The sequence below is a fragment of the Eupeodes corollae genome, chromosome 3 (assembly GCF_945859685.1).
Source record: "Eupeodes corollae chromosome 3, idEupCoro1.1, whole genome shotgun sequence".
Taxonomy (NCBI): domain Eukaryota; kingdom Metazoa; phylum Arthropoda; class Insecta; order Diptera; family Syrphidae; genus Eupeodes; species Eupeodes corollae.
This window is the reverse complement of record NC_079149.1, coordinates 8,094,503-8,110,764: the sequence shown is the minus strand read 5'-3', so window position 1 is coordinate 8,110,764 and position 16,262 is coordinate 8,094,503. Positions and strand designations below refer to the sequence as shown.

Sequence of the window (16,262 nt, the reverse complement as noted above, 5' to 3'; positions counted from 1 at the left end):
TGATCCTTTTACGAAAGATGGTTGGTGATGATGAACATACATAGAATTAATCGATTAAAGAGTATTAGCAGATTAAGGGTTTCAATATTACTGATGGTAATAGATTGATTATAAAAGATATTTACATAAGTATTTCTGTAAGCGATAGCTTCAGTAACAAACCGGATAAGAACTTTCCAACCACACTCACCATTTAGAATTGAGCAACTCTCTTCCGTAGAAATAAAGCTTTTCCTTAAGTATAAACGTCGAGTTTCTTGGAGTATTGGACATCTTGCTAGGAAGTGATAAACGTTTTCGATTTGATTAAGATTGCTACAATTATGAATTATATCAATCCTATGAGGTCTGTAATTTAGCTCTAGCTAAATCAGTTAGGATCTTAAATATTAAACTCGTCTCGTTAATTGTAAATTCTTTTCGAAAACTATTAGATTCCGCCAAACAGTGATTCAGTTTGCTGAATTTCGTTCTTGGCATAAACTTTTAAGCATGGTTCAGAGAATTTTGAAATATTTTTTCGTCAATTGCCGAGATGCAGTCATAAAATTCATCCTTCCATGAACCAAAGTCATTCAAGGCTAAATTCAATGTCGTATTAAATTTAGCAGCCAATTCTTGAAAATCTTTGAAAGACAAGTAATAACGCTGAAGAGTGCAATCATGTGTACCTTTTTTCTTATCCAAAAAAAGTTTAGCGATATTAGTTAGAGTAAAAATTTGATCAAGTGTAGAGAGATTAGCAGCGATACTCGTTGGTCTTGTCAAGCTGAAGCTCCGAAAGCCTTAGTCAACATCTATTCGGAAATCGAAGAAGCTCTCACCAGCATTTCTTCCAATACAGAGCAAAAAGACATTGTGAGGAATGAAGCAACTGACCTTCCACAGAAGATGAGGGGTCTTGAAACCGCTTTGTTTGCAACATTTTGAAACAATATCTTGGAGCGATTTAACGCTACAAACAAGATTTTGCAAGACCCCAAAATAATTCTTGAATTGAAATCATTCGTGGAATCCAAAGGAAATGATTTTGATAAATACGAGGAAGCAGGCAAAAATATATCCCACACTGAATAACATGTACAATCACGCACCCGAACCAGAACGAGAAATTTGAGGTTGAATCCGCTTGATTACTGGAAAGCACAAGACGCAAGTCTTCATCCCAGTGATTGACCAGCTATCCGTTTCTCTTACTGAAAAATTGCATGCCTATGAAGCTGTTCCTTCGCGATTTAGAATCCTGAACCACATCGAGAAGATGCATGCTAAAAATTGGCACGCTGCAGCAGAGGCATTGGTGAAAGTGTATCCAGTTGATTTAGAGCCTAGTCCTGGCAATGAGTTGGTTCAAATTGTGTCTTTGATTGACCCATACAAAGAGGAAAAGGACTATGGAAAAGATCAATCGCCGAAACTATTTTACTACCAAATTCTCGAAAATCAAAAATTCAGAGCTACGTTCCCAAACCTCGAAATTGCTTTGATAATGCATTTGGTTTTGATGGTAACAAATTCCAATAGACAGCGCTTATTTTCAAAAACGAAAATTATAAAAAAAATATGTACATTGAAAGCCATTTACTCCGAGAACTAAATTTCAGCGAAATCATCAACGATTTTTCGTCGTTCCGTTTGTTAACAATAAAATTTAATTTCAGATAATTCTTTTTTCCGATTTAGAGGCCTCCTGACCTCTTAATCCTGCCCTATGTCAAACGAAAAGTGAGGTCAATGCTTCATCGTAATAGCATGGATTGAATTCCTGTGGCTTAGCTCGTAAACGTCAGGCGAAGCCGAAGCTGAAACGTGTTTGTGTTTCTGCCATTATTGTTGCAAGAACCGTTCTGTCAGAAGTCTAATGTTCAAGATATCACTTAAGCTGATAATTAATTTGCGTATAAATGACTTCGAAAATAAGGAGCGTAAGTTCTTCTAAATCAATTCTTTTCTACAAGAACTACATATCTAATGTTTAAAAAGTTACTTCGTGAAAATTTAAGAAAGGCATTTTTTACGGATTTGAAAGATATTTTTTTTATTTGTCAAATACTTTCATTGATTTGATATCTATGTAAATTTATATCTTGATTGCCTTTTTATGTTTTAAAGTATTTTAAAATTCTCTGGCACGTGTCAATATTTTTTTTCATAAAAGCTTTTGAAACTGTCGCTTTAGAAGTCCACATGGTTCGACCTTGATTGAGTTCAAGTTCAACCATAATTATGTAAATGTCAAAAGAAGGAGCTCTTCCTTCTTCCTCTATAAACAAGGCGAGCAATTAAAAGATTACTATAGCTTAATTGGCATATGTTTCTTCTTACAAAATAATTATCTATCCTTAACAACTATTTGTCATTTATTTTTACCTTTTTATAAAGATATTTCACCTTATCTTGGTATTTAAATTATTCTTATCTCAATCTTTACGTGACTCTAAGTCACGCAACATTTCGAGCTCACCTGTCAAAAAAGAGAACCACACGACTCAACATTTTACATTATATTCACCCTTTTGGTCAATGTTTAGTCATCGAAAAGTAACATTTAATTATTATCGCAGTAACGTTTTGTAATAAAATGAATTCATACAAATCACTCGAGCGAATAATTATTGTTTCCCAGACAATTCTTAAGTGTACATAAGTAGATTTACATTGTGCGATTTTTCCTTCCTTTTTCTGACAATTTGCAAGGCGTGGTAGAATGATATTGCTGAACACTGCCAATAATAAACACTTCACAAAAGAATTCATGTCCAGCGACTGACAGAAACGTCGTCGTTGTTAGTTGCATTTTATGAATGTTAAATAGGGTGAGGGTGAGTTTGAGGGCCCAACGATGATGGTGATGAGAAGCCACTTAATTATGCAAATTAATGGACGTACGTGCATCAGGTGTCAGGCACGCGCAACACAATTTCTGTAGATAAACATGGGGGAGTATGTTGTAAAGTATTTTATAACATGCTATAGGGTTCCCTTCCTTGTGTGTCTTTTAGCCCTTTGAGTATGTTCATTATTCGTTGAGGGGAATACAAAATGTAGCTAGTAAATTTAAGTAAATTCCTTAGAACTTTGACTTGAGCTTTGACATTTAAAGTCGTTTCGTTTGATATTTCTATGTATTGATGGCGTCACAAGAAAGTTAGGAAATACAAAATTTCGGTAACAAATTTGAATGAACTTCAAGCCAAAATCTAGCTCTTCCCCGGGCTTAATTTTCTTATTCCTACCATTGGGTTTAGCGAAACAGGGTCTATTGTTAAGAATTTGTAAGACTTTTCACTATAAATGTTTGATTGTTTCTGTCCACTGATAAATCTCTTAGTGGAAGTTGCACAATCTCGATAGGTACTAAAAAACAATAACCCTCCAATTTCAAAGCAGTTGAACAAATTCTAGATTACCAGATGGCTGTTGAGAGTTCTAAATTTACTACCATAAGAGAGCACACTTTTACCCTACATTAACCATTTCCTTTAGCAATAAATCCCCATTCACCATTCTATAGATAAACATCTTTTCTTACCCTTGGTAATCTTACAGATAACCGCCTCATAATAATCATCTCATCACCCACTGTTTCGATGCTTCAGGGTCTTCTAACAAATGGAATCATAGAGAATCATGGAATCATTGATATAATTTGCCACCTTAAGCTTAGACCAAAAATCATTGCTACAACATAAGTTAAAGCCCAAAAGAAATCACACCAAATCGATCACAAAAGTCGTAAAGCAATCTATTGCGGCCAGGTGATAAATTGTCCCTTAGGTCCTTTTGATTTTCTTTATCTGAATGCCATTTGAAATGGCCTGACTTGGTTTTGCTATATCTTTAACTTTTCCTCCTTCCTTCATTTTCAATTTGTATTCGAGACTCTGGGGTTCTTTTTGGATTGCGGTTAGTTTAAAAAGATGAATAAGAGAAAATCCCATTCAACTTCAACCTTAAAGCAATTGCTTTCGAATGGGCGCGCATCTGTAACGGTCGGTCGGTGGTGTGCGCACATGGTTAAAACGAAGGACCACCATGCGGCAAAACCAACCAACTAGCCGTAGCCGATGCCATTCCTTAGATAGTTCCTTGGAACTATCGTCAATCTATAAGATTTAGATGGACTATGTGGTCTGGTCGTCGTCGTCGTTGGTGTTGGAAAATAATTTCCACTCTGTCTGAAACACAGTGGTTAGGTAAGGGAAGGGATATCCACTGATCTGATTGTTATTTGTCCCATGGCTAATACGTTTGACCAGAGGGGGGCAACTTAGTTATTTCTTAGATTCTTAGGTACCTAAATACATTTCGGAATCCACCCGCCACGCGGGCGTCACCTTCATCGTCGTCGTTGTCGTTTAGTGGTTCATGCTGCGTGAGCATTTTTTGACCGTCAGGCGGGCTACATAATGGCTGTTGTGTTTTCCTCAAGATTCAGATAGTACATAGTTAAAGAGGGACATTAATACCATTTCCTTCGTTCTTCTTAAAGGGTATACAAGAGCTCGAGTATATATGGGGTTCATACTGATTGTTTTGATATAGTGTGTGCTGCTTGTAGCGCATGTAAATGTTCAGATGCAGAGCAGCGATCGTTCTGATCTTGACTAATTATGGTAATATTGAGTGACATGTTTTTATAGTTAAACATTTACAAGGATAAAGGTGAACTTTAAAGACTCACATAAAGTATTTATGATGAGATTTCAGATAAACAAATGCAACGGTTTGAATAATTGAAGTACCTTAAGAAAGTTTATGTAGCCTGTTTGAAGGCAGAGGAAAATGTGACACACTCATTATTTAAATGCTCCAAAAGGATAATATGCAGTTATTCAAATAATTATGATATAATTTTATTTTTTTAGATTTTTTAATTTTATATTCAATTTGTATGAGAATCGGATATTTTTGATTACAGATTTTTATGTAGAATTACATTCGCGGATACTCGATTCCCTGATAACGGGTTTATCAATAAAAATAAAGGAAAAACTTTAAGAATCTTCAAGTCAAATACTTAGTACCTTAATAGTGTTTTTAGAGTTTAGCTACTTTTAAAACATGGAAAATCATCATGGAAGAAATTTGGCCAAATCCACTGGAAACAAAATTATTTAAAATTGATGATTGATTATTGGATATTTCCATCTATCTACTGTTCTTAATTTCTGCAGTTGAATAAAGTACAACTGTAACGACGCCTTCATAAATCCATTAAGGAGTATGGTTACATTTTCATAAGACTCTCATTTGAAGTATAAAACAGAAAGCATCAGAAATAAAAATAAGAAACTCTTAAAAGGTTATTTCTAACAAAAATTTTGTTGTTAAAATTAACATTTCACTTCGAATAGAATAGTTTTCGAGATTTGTACTATAAAATGATAATATAATAAGTAAGCTGGAAAGGTCACAACAATGTTTTTGGGGTCCGCTTATCAAGTGTTATTAGTTTAAAAGTGAATCCTAAAGTTTTAATCGAACTCATTTGCAAGAAAACCTAATTTTTCGACCATTTGTGTCAACTATGAATTATTGTGATACTTAAAACACCAAGGCTTATCATTCGACTATGATCTAAAGCCAACTGATTTAAAAATCGTGCTAAAGGTGTTAAATTAAAAGCTTAGGGTAACAACCTATATTGCTTTGGAAACGATATTCTAATAAACAACTTCACTTTCGAAATCGGATATGGTCTAATGCTTATATTTCCTCTCTTTTATATATTATCTATAGTGCATGGAAGAGATTTACATCCCACTTAGTTGAAGTTGACTTCCATAATAATTCCTTACTTGACACAAATATCAATTAAATATAATTTAGCATTCACACCTAATTGCTTGAGCCACTTAAGCTAAAGCAAAGCAAGAACAACAAAAAACAAAAATAACTATAAGCTTCCTGACATAAAACCACAAACATAACAAGAACTTTGTTGTGCTTATCTCTATAGCTCGCAGCTCAAAACATCAAGGACGTTGCGCTGCCGTTTTCCGCTGACACTGCCACATATAACACCACAACGAACCTAACCGACTGACAGTGCTTCTAGCGCGATTGTCTTACGCAATCTCAACTCTCGAACCAAAGCCCGCAAACAAACTTTATGGCCAACTCGTAAACATAACCCACCACTTCTACCGTTGGTTCTACCTATATAACGCTTTTAACTCTTTTAAGCCAGAGAGTATATAACGTCCGTTGTCGTCGTCGTCGTCGTTATGGCCTACTTTATCGGCGCGCACAATCGCACAGGGAAATCACATGGGAGAGAAACTTAAAATGTACCCACGCCCTCTTCAAAACTTCCAAGTGGACTTTGGTTATGCTTCATAAATTTGCAATCATGGTTCTAGATCGATCGCCTCCTTGCTTGATTTTCTATTTCTATTTATAACCCACAAAGTTTATGTATGCATATTTGTACTACCTTAACTTTAACTTAACTTCAACCCACTTACCTTTGCAAATGGCCTTCAACTCCTGGTGGCAAATTACCGTCGGCCACAATGTACACCGGCTGTCCACCAGCTGTCCCAGCTGTGGTATACTGCAAGCCTCCCTGGACGACGACCTGACCATCAGCCGAAGCCACTAAGCCACTCAAGTCACCGCCGGAGTAGATTTCGAGGCCCTTCTGGTCCGTGGTTGTGTAGATGACAGTTTTGTTTCCGTCGTTGTAGATCAAGTCGATGTGCTTGTCATCTTGGTAGAGGTCTCCTTCGAGCTTGTTGGGCATGTGTCCCGACAGGGGCTTCGAATCGTCATGGGTGGTGTACAAGATCTGGCCACCCTTCTTAGAGTCCTCGTACATGTCGTCCTCGGTCTTGACGGGGTCATACTGCTGCAGGACGGAAGCGTCCATGGGAGATGTCTGATAGACTCCGTGATCGGTGGCCATTTTCTGGGCCTGGGAGAACATAGCGGCCGCCACAGCACTGTCATTAGGGAGCAATTTGGACGGATCACTTACGATCCGGGTGAGGATGTGTTCACCCGCCTCATTGCGGGACAGAATGTGGTGCTCCCCGTTAATGATCTCACGACTGATGATCTGCTGCTGCTCGCCATTCGGTCCAATCACACGGATAATCTGATTCTCATCGAATTCGATCTTGGCCAGTGGCTGGGGAATAGTTGGCTGATTAAGTTGGGCAACCATTCGGGCGTCGATCACCTGATCCTCGACTTTCGGCTGCTCGTAAATGAAGACGGCATCTTTGTCGTAGAGCTTGGACGAATCTGTATGGAGATCGAGGACGTTTACATTTGTCATGGTGGCTAATTCTGGCTGTGGACTTTCTGGAGATCGATGTATGGCATTCGGCGAAATCAATGGCAAGCCGTTGGAATGGACGGAATTGGGTGACGCTGCTGTGGCATGTGGTGGCGATGGAGATGTCTGGTTGATGTGACTACGCTGTTGTTGGTTCTGCTGCTGTTGCTGTTGTTGTTGTTGTTGCTGTTGATGAATGGCGGCAGACATGGATAGGTCTTGTGATGTGAGTGGTGATGACATGTTGCAGTTGATTCTTTGAATCGGTGTTTGTTTTTTTTTATATATATATTTTTATATAATTAAAGCTTAAAGGTGTTTTGATTGCACGACTTAAGTATGATGTTGTCTTTCTTAGAGAGTATATCCTTATAGGTCTTTTAGCCTTTTTTTTTAAATTCTAGTAATGATGAATATGGTGCTCTTAGCTTATTGAAGATTATGGCTTGATTTATAATGTTTTTGTTTTCGTTTTTTAATGAAGGCACTTGAATCTCAGAAAAATTTGTATAAATATTGGACGGAATTTGTTATGTTTTGAGGTCTTAGATGCTCTGTGTCTTAGGGCTTAAACATTTATGGCACTCTGGAATCGAGTATTTTGACAAAAAAAATGATGATTCCTTATTGTATATAGTTAATTATTATTATTTACATTGGTTAGGCATGATTTCTTCTGCGAAGGTCACATTACAATAGTTTTTGTTTTTTTTTTGTCTGGAATGAAAGAAAATAAGAAATTTATTAGTTTATGTTCAAAAAAGAAAAAGACTCAAAATTATAATAAATTTAATGTACAAAAATCGTCAAATTCTGAGGAATAACTTGTCAAATCCCATATGAGTAGAATGTTATTAGAAAGTTGGAGGCCGATAAACTCACTGACTACTGCTTTTTGCCTCTGGATAAGGGTTTTTTTTTAAGTATTGGTAGCCATGTATTTATTTTATTGTGCTTACCAAAAGATAAGGAAGTTGTCCTTTCTCGAATATCCCACTAATGCTTTTAATTTTTAAATGTCTTAAGAGTTTAAAGAACCTTCAAAATACCAATTAAATTACAAAACTTAGTTCGATTGGTTCAAACTTTTATTAGAATTCTGTTATATACGAATATCCCACAAATGGCAATAATGTTTAAAAATATTTCTGCTGATCTTAAAAATTAACTCATTGATTAAATGACATATTTGTAAGTGCACATAAATTTAATAATTTTTAACCCACTTTTTTTGAATATCCCATAATTGGTAAATATACAATTTTTAAAAACGTGATACAAAAGTAAAAACAAACAACTGCGGATTTATTGTGCAGAAACTTTGTGAAAATAAAGCAACCTTCGAAGTGGAAACATTGTTTATATGAATATCCCAAACTTGGAATACATTATGAACTTGAACAATTTTGCAGCCTTTAACCCAAAGTTTTTTCATAAATTACTTCTGAAACAAAATTGAATTATTTAAATAATTATTATTTAATTTTTTGTCTCAATATCCCACAACTTATTCCAATAATTAATGTGAAAATCCCACAAAAGGAATTCTTATGAATTTAAAAATTTGTATGAAGTCGTTTTGGTCATTTTTGAAACAAGTGAATCTTATTTTTAGGAATTACAATTGTTACTTTCTCCAATATCCCACAAATGAAGTGCTAATGTAGTTACGTACTCTTTCTTGCCTGTTGTTAATTAAGTTTTACTAAAATCCGTTTTAAAATTCGTTTATGAAGATTTCCAACTTATGAAACAAATAAAACTTTGTCCACCTTTATAAACCTTTTTCCAGTAATCTTGTTTTACTTTTTGTAAAAATCCTAAAAAAGGATTTCTTATAAATTAAAAAAGTTATATGCAGTATTTTAAGAATCTTAAACGTTTTGAAATGAATTGACACAGATTTTGAAGAAAAGTGATCACAAATATTATTAAGTCTTTTAAAAAACCAGTTGATTACTAAGTTTTTCGAATATCCCAAGTTCGAAATGTATGCTGATTTAAAAAAAAAACTTTAAACTGGTTTCAAATACGTTTAAATAGATTTTCAACTTTTAAAACAAACAGAACTTAGTCCAACAATAATTATTTACTCTTTTTTTTTTTAAATCTCACACGTTATTCCAGTAAGTATTAATGCATTTTGTGAAAATCCCACACTGGGTTTCTTATAAATTTGTACGAAGTCGTTAAAGAATGCCTATGAGTAATTTTTTTAACAAATCGGTCTTATTAAAAAGACCTAAGAGTGTTTCTTTAACCAATATCCCACAAAATTTAAATAACAAATTGTTGATGTCACTTTTCCTTAAAATCTGGAATGTTTTTAGCCGCTTTCTAACTATGTTTTGTGAATATCCCAACCTTAAAAATGCTGAACTTGAAATACTTTCAACCGATTCTAAATAAGTTTGAATAGCTTTTCAACTTTTGAAAAAATTTAACTTTTTGAACATCCCACTTCTTATTTTTCGACTTATTTTTTTCTTTTTGTGAATATTTAAAAATATGGATTCTCATAACCTTTAATTTGTGTTTGAAGTTGCTTTGAATTACTGAAACAAATCGACTTTATTTGCAAGCTAAATGCTGTTGTCTTAACGAATATCCCACAAAACGCTAAAGATAAAATATTTGTCCATGCAAATTGATCCAGACTGAAAAAAAACGACAATTAAGTAAACTATGTGCCATTTTTGACCAATTTCTAACTTAATTTTGCGAATATCCCACAAAAAATCCCATCGCAGAAGCTATCTTAATTTAATCCCAAGTTCTTTAACTAAAACAATTAAATTCTTTTGACGTATGATTCACTTTTATAAAATTTTATTCAAGCAAAATTTAAAAAAAGAACGATATTTACAACACTCAGCTGGAAGACAAAAGACCCATTTGAAAGACCCCCTGTGGTAAAGACCTCTTGTGTTTTTGAACTCCCGCCTGCTTTAATCGTTTATCATTATGACAATAAGCTATTGGACACATAACATCACACGTACAACCGCTCAAGTAACAATTTTACACTCAAGCTGTTACAATCCCCCCCCCCCCTCTGCCGTCCCACTTCTATATGATATATTGTCCGTCCGGTCAGGCCCGTGGTTTCAAAGAAAAAAAATAAAAACACAACAACTGTAATTTAACTATTAATGTGGGGGGCGTCTCATATTAAAGAAAAAAAAGTTGAACCTTATTTATGGTGCAGCGCTGTGCCATCGAGTACACACTCCAAAAAAAGGTAACATGAAAAAAAGTCGTCCACCAAGTATGGTGTCCCCCCAACCATCATGTGCACACAGTGCACTTACATCCCAAGAAAGGACTGTATCCATTCACACCCTAGAACCACTGAGAACCGAACCGAACCAAACTGAACCGTCTCCGTCTCCTTGGGAACTGAATCCACCAACATCAGTTAAAAAAAGAAAAAGGATAAAGAAAATTTCATAATTTATTGGCCTTAATCATGGCCGCCATTTTTTAAGTAGTGGGATCAATTTTATCGCATCGTTCGCTGATGGTGTGTACCGCGTGTGTGCTCGAACCGATCACCAATTGGTGCAAATTGCCAGTATTCGCGATCCATTATTATCTCGGGAAAGCATCTGGAATGATTTAGAGTGCTGCATCGAGCAGCAGAAAGTCTCTTCTGATGCTTGTGATGCAGCAGACCCTCCAGCGAGATGATGAACTGCGTAAGCGTATCCCCCATCGACCTCCAGTGTTGCGCTTCTGATGGCAGCCGCAGTAGGTACACACGAAATGTTGGCATAAATCTTTTAAAAGGAATGCTGAAGCTGAAGCTAAAGCTGATACCACACTCACTCTGTTCCCTGACTCTCTGGAAGTAAACATATCAAACATATTCCTCCTTCAGCCCGTGCCTTTAATTCCATCTTTTTTTCTGATGTAAACCAAATGAGGGCATCGTGGCTTCGGTGGCGTTGCAGCAACCGTCTCCGAACGACCGAAACACCGTAATAGCTTGATTAATCAAGGATTGGCTTTGATTCAGTGTCAGCCTCGACAACGAAGTCGTAGTCATACTTATAGAAGTCGCAAAAGAAGTAGAAGAAGCAATTCAAATAGCCTCGACTGTCATGGAGTCGTTTTTGGAATGTCGCACGGTATAATGAAGAGCTGTGCTCATGCTGATGCTGATGCTTCTGCAAGCTACCATCAGGCAGCACCCAGCACTGCCACTGTTTGGAAATAGAAAATGGATAGGCTTTCATTACCATACTACCGTCATCACTGTCTGATGCTCGTAGAAGAGAAGAAGGTCGATTTCTCCGGGGCTCATCCTTAGTTTAAAAGTCTTGACAAAATGAAAATGAAGCTCTGGTCACTGAAGAAACAAAACCATTAAGTTACTCTGATGAAAAAGAAAATCCTCGAAGGTCTTTGAAAGGGCACTCCTGCTGCTGCTTCTACTGAAATTCACCTTAGGGAAACTAAACTAAGCTATTTTCCCTTATTGGACACACATAGCCGGAACGAACGAAAAGAGCGGTGATGTTGAATCACTGAGTCAACTATAGCAACGCGCGGTTGATTGCCCCAAAGCGCCACTTAACAAGCAATTTAAACCTTCTTTTTGTTCCATTATTCTCTTCTGCATTCGACCGGATGCAAATCTTTTTGTCTTCCATGAGGTAACTTTAACTAGCATCACCAGCAGCCTCAGTTGGAGCAACTGTGGGTCTGGACATGCGGCATATTCGGTTTACAAAAATGTTAAGGTATCTCAACGTCTTTACCACTAACCAACTACGAATGTTCCGGTCGGCCAGGGGTCTAGAAAAGCGGGCAATTTTGTTAAATTAAATAGGAAAAGTACGACCGCAACCATATTAGACTTTGCCGACAATACGTCCATCGTAAACGACGTATAACCAAATGAACGTGAAGGGGGGCACTTAGGAAGAAAAAACAAAGGATGTTAGCTATGCTGTTGTGCATATGATATGTATAAAAGTTGGGATTGCCTTCCAGGTGTGTAATAATAATCAGCAATGATGATACCTTTCCAGTGCCAAACAATGATACATGTTAGATTGAAGAATATATTAAAAAGAGTACTCTGCTTCAAAATGATCAAGATCATATTTGAATGCGTTCACTGGACGAAGCAGATATAAACATTTTATATGACGAGATAATTTTGAGCAGCAAGTTTGTTAATTAGATGCTTATTTTTGATCGGCAAACTCATTAACGGTTAACTTAATATAATTTCATATTGATAAACGCAATTCAGTCACCACTTAATCCCTAAATCTTGGATATAGAGTAAAATGTAATTGATTGAAATTACATGGAAAAAGTATCGGAGGAAGGACAGAGCCCTGTGGTACACCAACATTTACTATGGTACATTATCTGATACACTTGCGTTGAACTCCAATAATGAAAATATTCTTCTTATCCGAAGACACGATTTCGATAAGAAAGCCTGATGACAAACTCAATCAAATGGGTTTAGAATATGAAGCGGAATAATCTAACATTCACCAGAATGATGTAAAGGTGAGCTGCAGTTTTCGATTGGAGAAACCATTAGATCAAGAGTGGACGTCTGCTGCTTAGGCCATATTGCTATTCATTAAGAAGCCTTTGGTCACTGAGATATTTCTTGAGCTGACAGTTAATCGGGGTCTCCATGATCTTGAAACCTGAAATCCTGAACAAACTGATCCCTCAATCCAGACCGCTACTCCCAGTAAAGATGAGATCGTTGGTAGGACTTGATAGAATTTTCGCAAGGCTTTTACAAGCAGCTCCAACGTCATGAAGCGAACTGCTTTATCTGCTCCTAAACGAACCCTGGACCACCGAAAGCTTCCCCGAAGAGTGGAAGAAGAGAATTATCGTCAAGCTCCTAAAAAAGGAGATCTTACAAAGTGCGAAAACGAGAGGAATTGCGTTCTACCTGCCGTTGCCAAATTAGTAGCAAAAGTCATGGAACGCATCAGAGAATACCATGAGGCTACACTGGTTACTAAACAAGCAGGATTCCGCGCTGAATATTCCTGTATTGATCATATTAACACCCTGCGGATCATTATTGAACAGTGCGTTGAATATTGACCACCACGACACCTGCTGTTTATTGACTTCGAGAAGGCCTTTGATAAGAGGGAATATATCTGGTAAGCTTTGAGGAAAAGGGTCATCCCAGAAAAACTAATTGCTATTATTGAAGCAACATATCATGGATCCAAGTGTCACGTTCTGCACGATGGTAGGTTGTCAGATCGTTTTGAAATCCGAAGTCAAGCAGGGTTGTATTCTGTCGCCATTATTATTTTTTTTTGTGATAAGCAATGTACTGCGTGCAGCTTTGTAAGTTACTGGAGGGATCTAATGGACATTGATATCCTGTTTAAAGCACTTGGATTAGGCGCACGATGTTTGCTAACGCTCTCATAGGATCATATATCTCCATCAAATGACAACAAGTGTGGAGAGAGAAGCAGAAGTCATGGGGCTGAAAATAAATTCCGGCAAAACAAAAATGACCGACCGACCATCCTCTTAAATAAATACTTCCTAATGAAAAAGTGGAGAGCTTTCAATACCTTAGAAGTATCGTCTCCACAGACTTTCGGTATGTTGTCAAAAATTTGGAGGAATAGCTCTATTAGCTTGAAAACAAAGCTACGACTGTTTCGCACAAATGTCCAATCTGTGCTTCTTTATGGGTTCAGCACTTGGAAGGTTACTTCAGCCATTACCTTCATGAATAGCTGTCTTTGTAACATCCTAACGATTTTCTCTCCAAACCGTATATCAAATGAGGTTCTTCACAGAAGTACAGATCAGGAACCTTAGAGACTCTATAATACAAAGGCGTAGGTGGCAATGGATTGGACATACGCTTTGAAAAGGTAACGTCTGAATTTCAGACCAAGCAATGCTGCGGAATCCGCTCAAACAAGAAGAAAGAAGCTCTGGACGACTGAGAAGTACATGGCGCAGAACAGTCAGGTGGAATCAGCGTCACTAGGTAAAAGTTGGAGGTAGCTGAAACACTTTTCCGGAAACCGTACACGATTGCGCGCAGGCGTAGTAGAGGCTTATACCCCTTAAGAGGTTCTCAATGAAGGAGTTAAGGCTTTTAAAAGTTTAAACAAAATAGGAAAGGCTACAATGCACAGTTTTTATACCCTATCCGAGCTAATAATTTGACAATTCGTCAATTCCTCGCCGTGTTTCCTGTTCCGTGTTAAATAAATGGTACATGCATAGATTAAACCCAGATGTCTTGATTGACAACTCGACACTTTGACCATCAAGTTACGGGTACTTCTTCAATATTATTATTGTTTCGAAAATTCCTATTGAAATTTTAGTAAAAATTGCTCCAATATGTTTGTTTCTCTGGAAACAATGTTCAACAGAGAATTAGACAAGAACTTCTTTAAGAATGTTCCTAATACTTTGATCCATCTTTAGAATTTGGATGTGAAGTCATATTTTTAAGTCATTAATAGTGGCACATTAATTTAAAGTAAACACAACATTTGTTTTATCAGTTAAACCGGGGTTAAGCCAGGATAATGTAGTTTTCTTGGATTGATACTTAACAGCACGGTTGGCAATCAGTTTTAAAATAGACCCTAAAACATTGTTGTAACGATGTGCCTAACATATTTTTCTCTACTTATTTTAACTTGATGCAGTAGTTAAATCAAATCTGTCAAATCAATGAAAAGTCTTCTATCCCGTAATCCTCATTGCCAAGGCACGCGAACGACATCTTTGACCCAAGTCAACAATTTATTTTGTACTGACCTCCAAAAAAATATATTACCGCAGCCTTTAACCAAATCCGCCATCACATAACTTCCTTTTGGCTCATTGCCCATCCGCGTATATGATTCTTTTATTCGCCTTTACCATTTCTATCCGCCATACCTATGGCATTTATCCGGACGGTTTGCCGTCGCTGCCGCTGTTGCCAACAATGAATGCAACGCGGACACATATTGTATCTGTATGAATTGTGCAAGGCAAGGCGCGTCTTTTAACCTTTTGACTTGAAAGGTCCGTTTCGTCGTCGTCATACAGATACAACCATTGCATTGTCCGGATGGACGATTGGTTTGCGCCGCGAATAACACTCATGGCGAAAGTTGCCATTTTGGCATTTGTCTTCGCCGCTGTTTCTGCTGCTGCCGCCACGCCATTCCCATTCAACTGCACCACCGACCGTCGAGTTATGTATGTCTAGCTCTCCTTGGTTTTGATACATTACAATATGGTGCGGTGCGGCTGCGGCGCGGCGCGGCGTAGTGATGCAGCATCACACGCCGACTTCTTCTCATTACGGACGATTAGAGAAACTTAATTAAAAATACTGCACATCCGTCCTCGCACCGCCACCGCACCACCACACTGCATAACCATCACCGTCGTCACAGCATTGCCTTACCATGCCCGCCCGTTGTCGTCATCAATGTCGTTTAATCTCGCACAAAAGGGAGGAAGAGTGAGACAAATTATCACAGCTTTGCCATTAGAAATGGCCTGGCTTTAGCTCGCCAGTCCTTTGCCAATGGCAATTTCAGACCCAGCTTGACGTCCAATTGGCGTTCCAAAGTATTTTTACCCGCTGTTGTTTATTTTTTGTTGTTGTTTTTGCTTTTTCTATGGTGTTGTTGCATATTTTGTGACAGCCAAGATGAATGCCTTCGCACTGCGCAAGCCTCTCTCTCTCTCTGGCGTCCATAATGCGGATGAGGTGGATTTCTCTTATAGGATTCAGGAACTGCAACAGCTATGCCAAGCGAACAGTGCAACTCATATGTGCAACGCATCCATAACACTAAAGTCGTTGAATTTATGCAATCGCATGGGGCCAGCTGCGCGCGTCATCCCGTCACCGGTCAAATGCGAACCCGCACTCTAGCCTGGCCTTTTCCTATACAACTTATTCCTCCCCCCATACCTGCTATACCAAGGAATTCTC

General features: G+C 37.4%; 1 protein-coding gene across 4 annotated transcripts in view; it reads right to left on the bottom strand.

The window, feature by feature from the left end:
- Positions 1–16,262, bottom strand: part of LOC129952047 (protein grainyhead) — a 295,779-nt gene that overhangs the window by 235,582 nt on the left and 43,935 nt on the right. For all 4 annotated transcript variants that reach the window (XM_056064472.1, XM_056064474.1, XM_056064473.1 and 1 more), the window contains exon 2: positions 6,471–8,002. In XM_056064472.1, coding sequence (XP_055920447.1) covers positions 6,471–7,528 — 1,058 coding nt within the window. In that variant the 5' untranslated portion in view covers positions 7,529–8,002. The remainder of the gene's footprint in view (positions 1–6,470; positions 8,003–16,262) is intronic.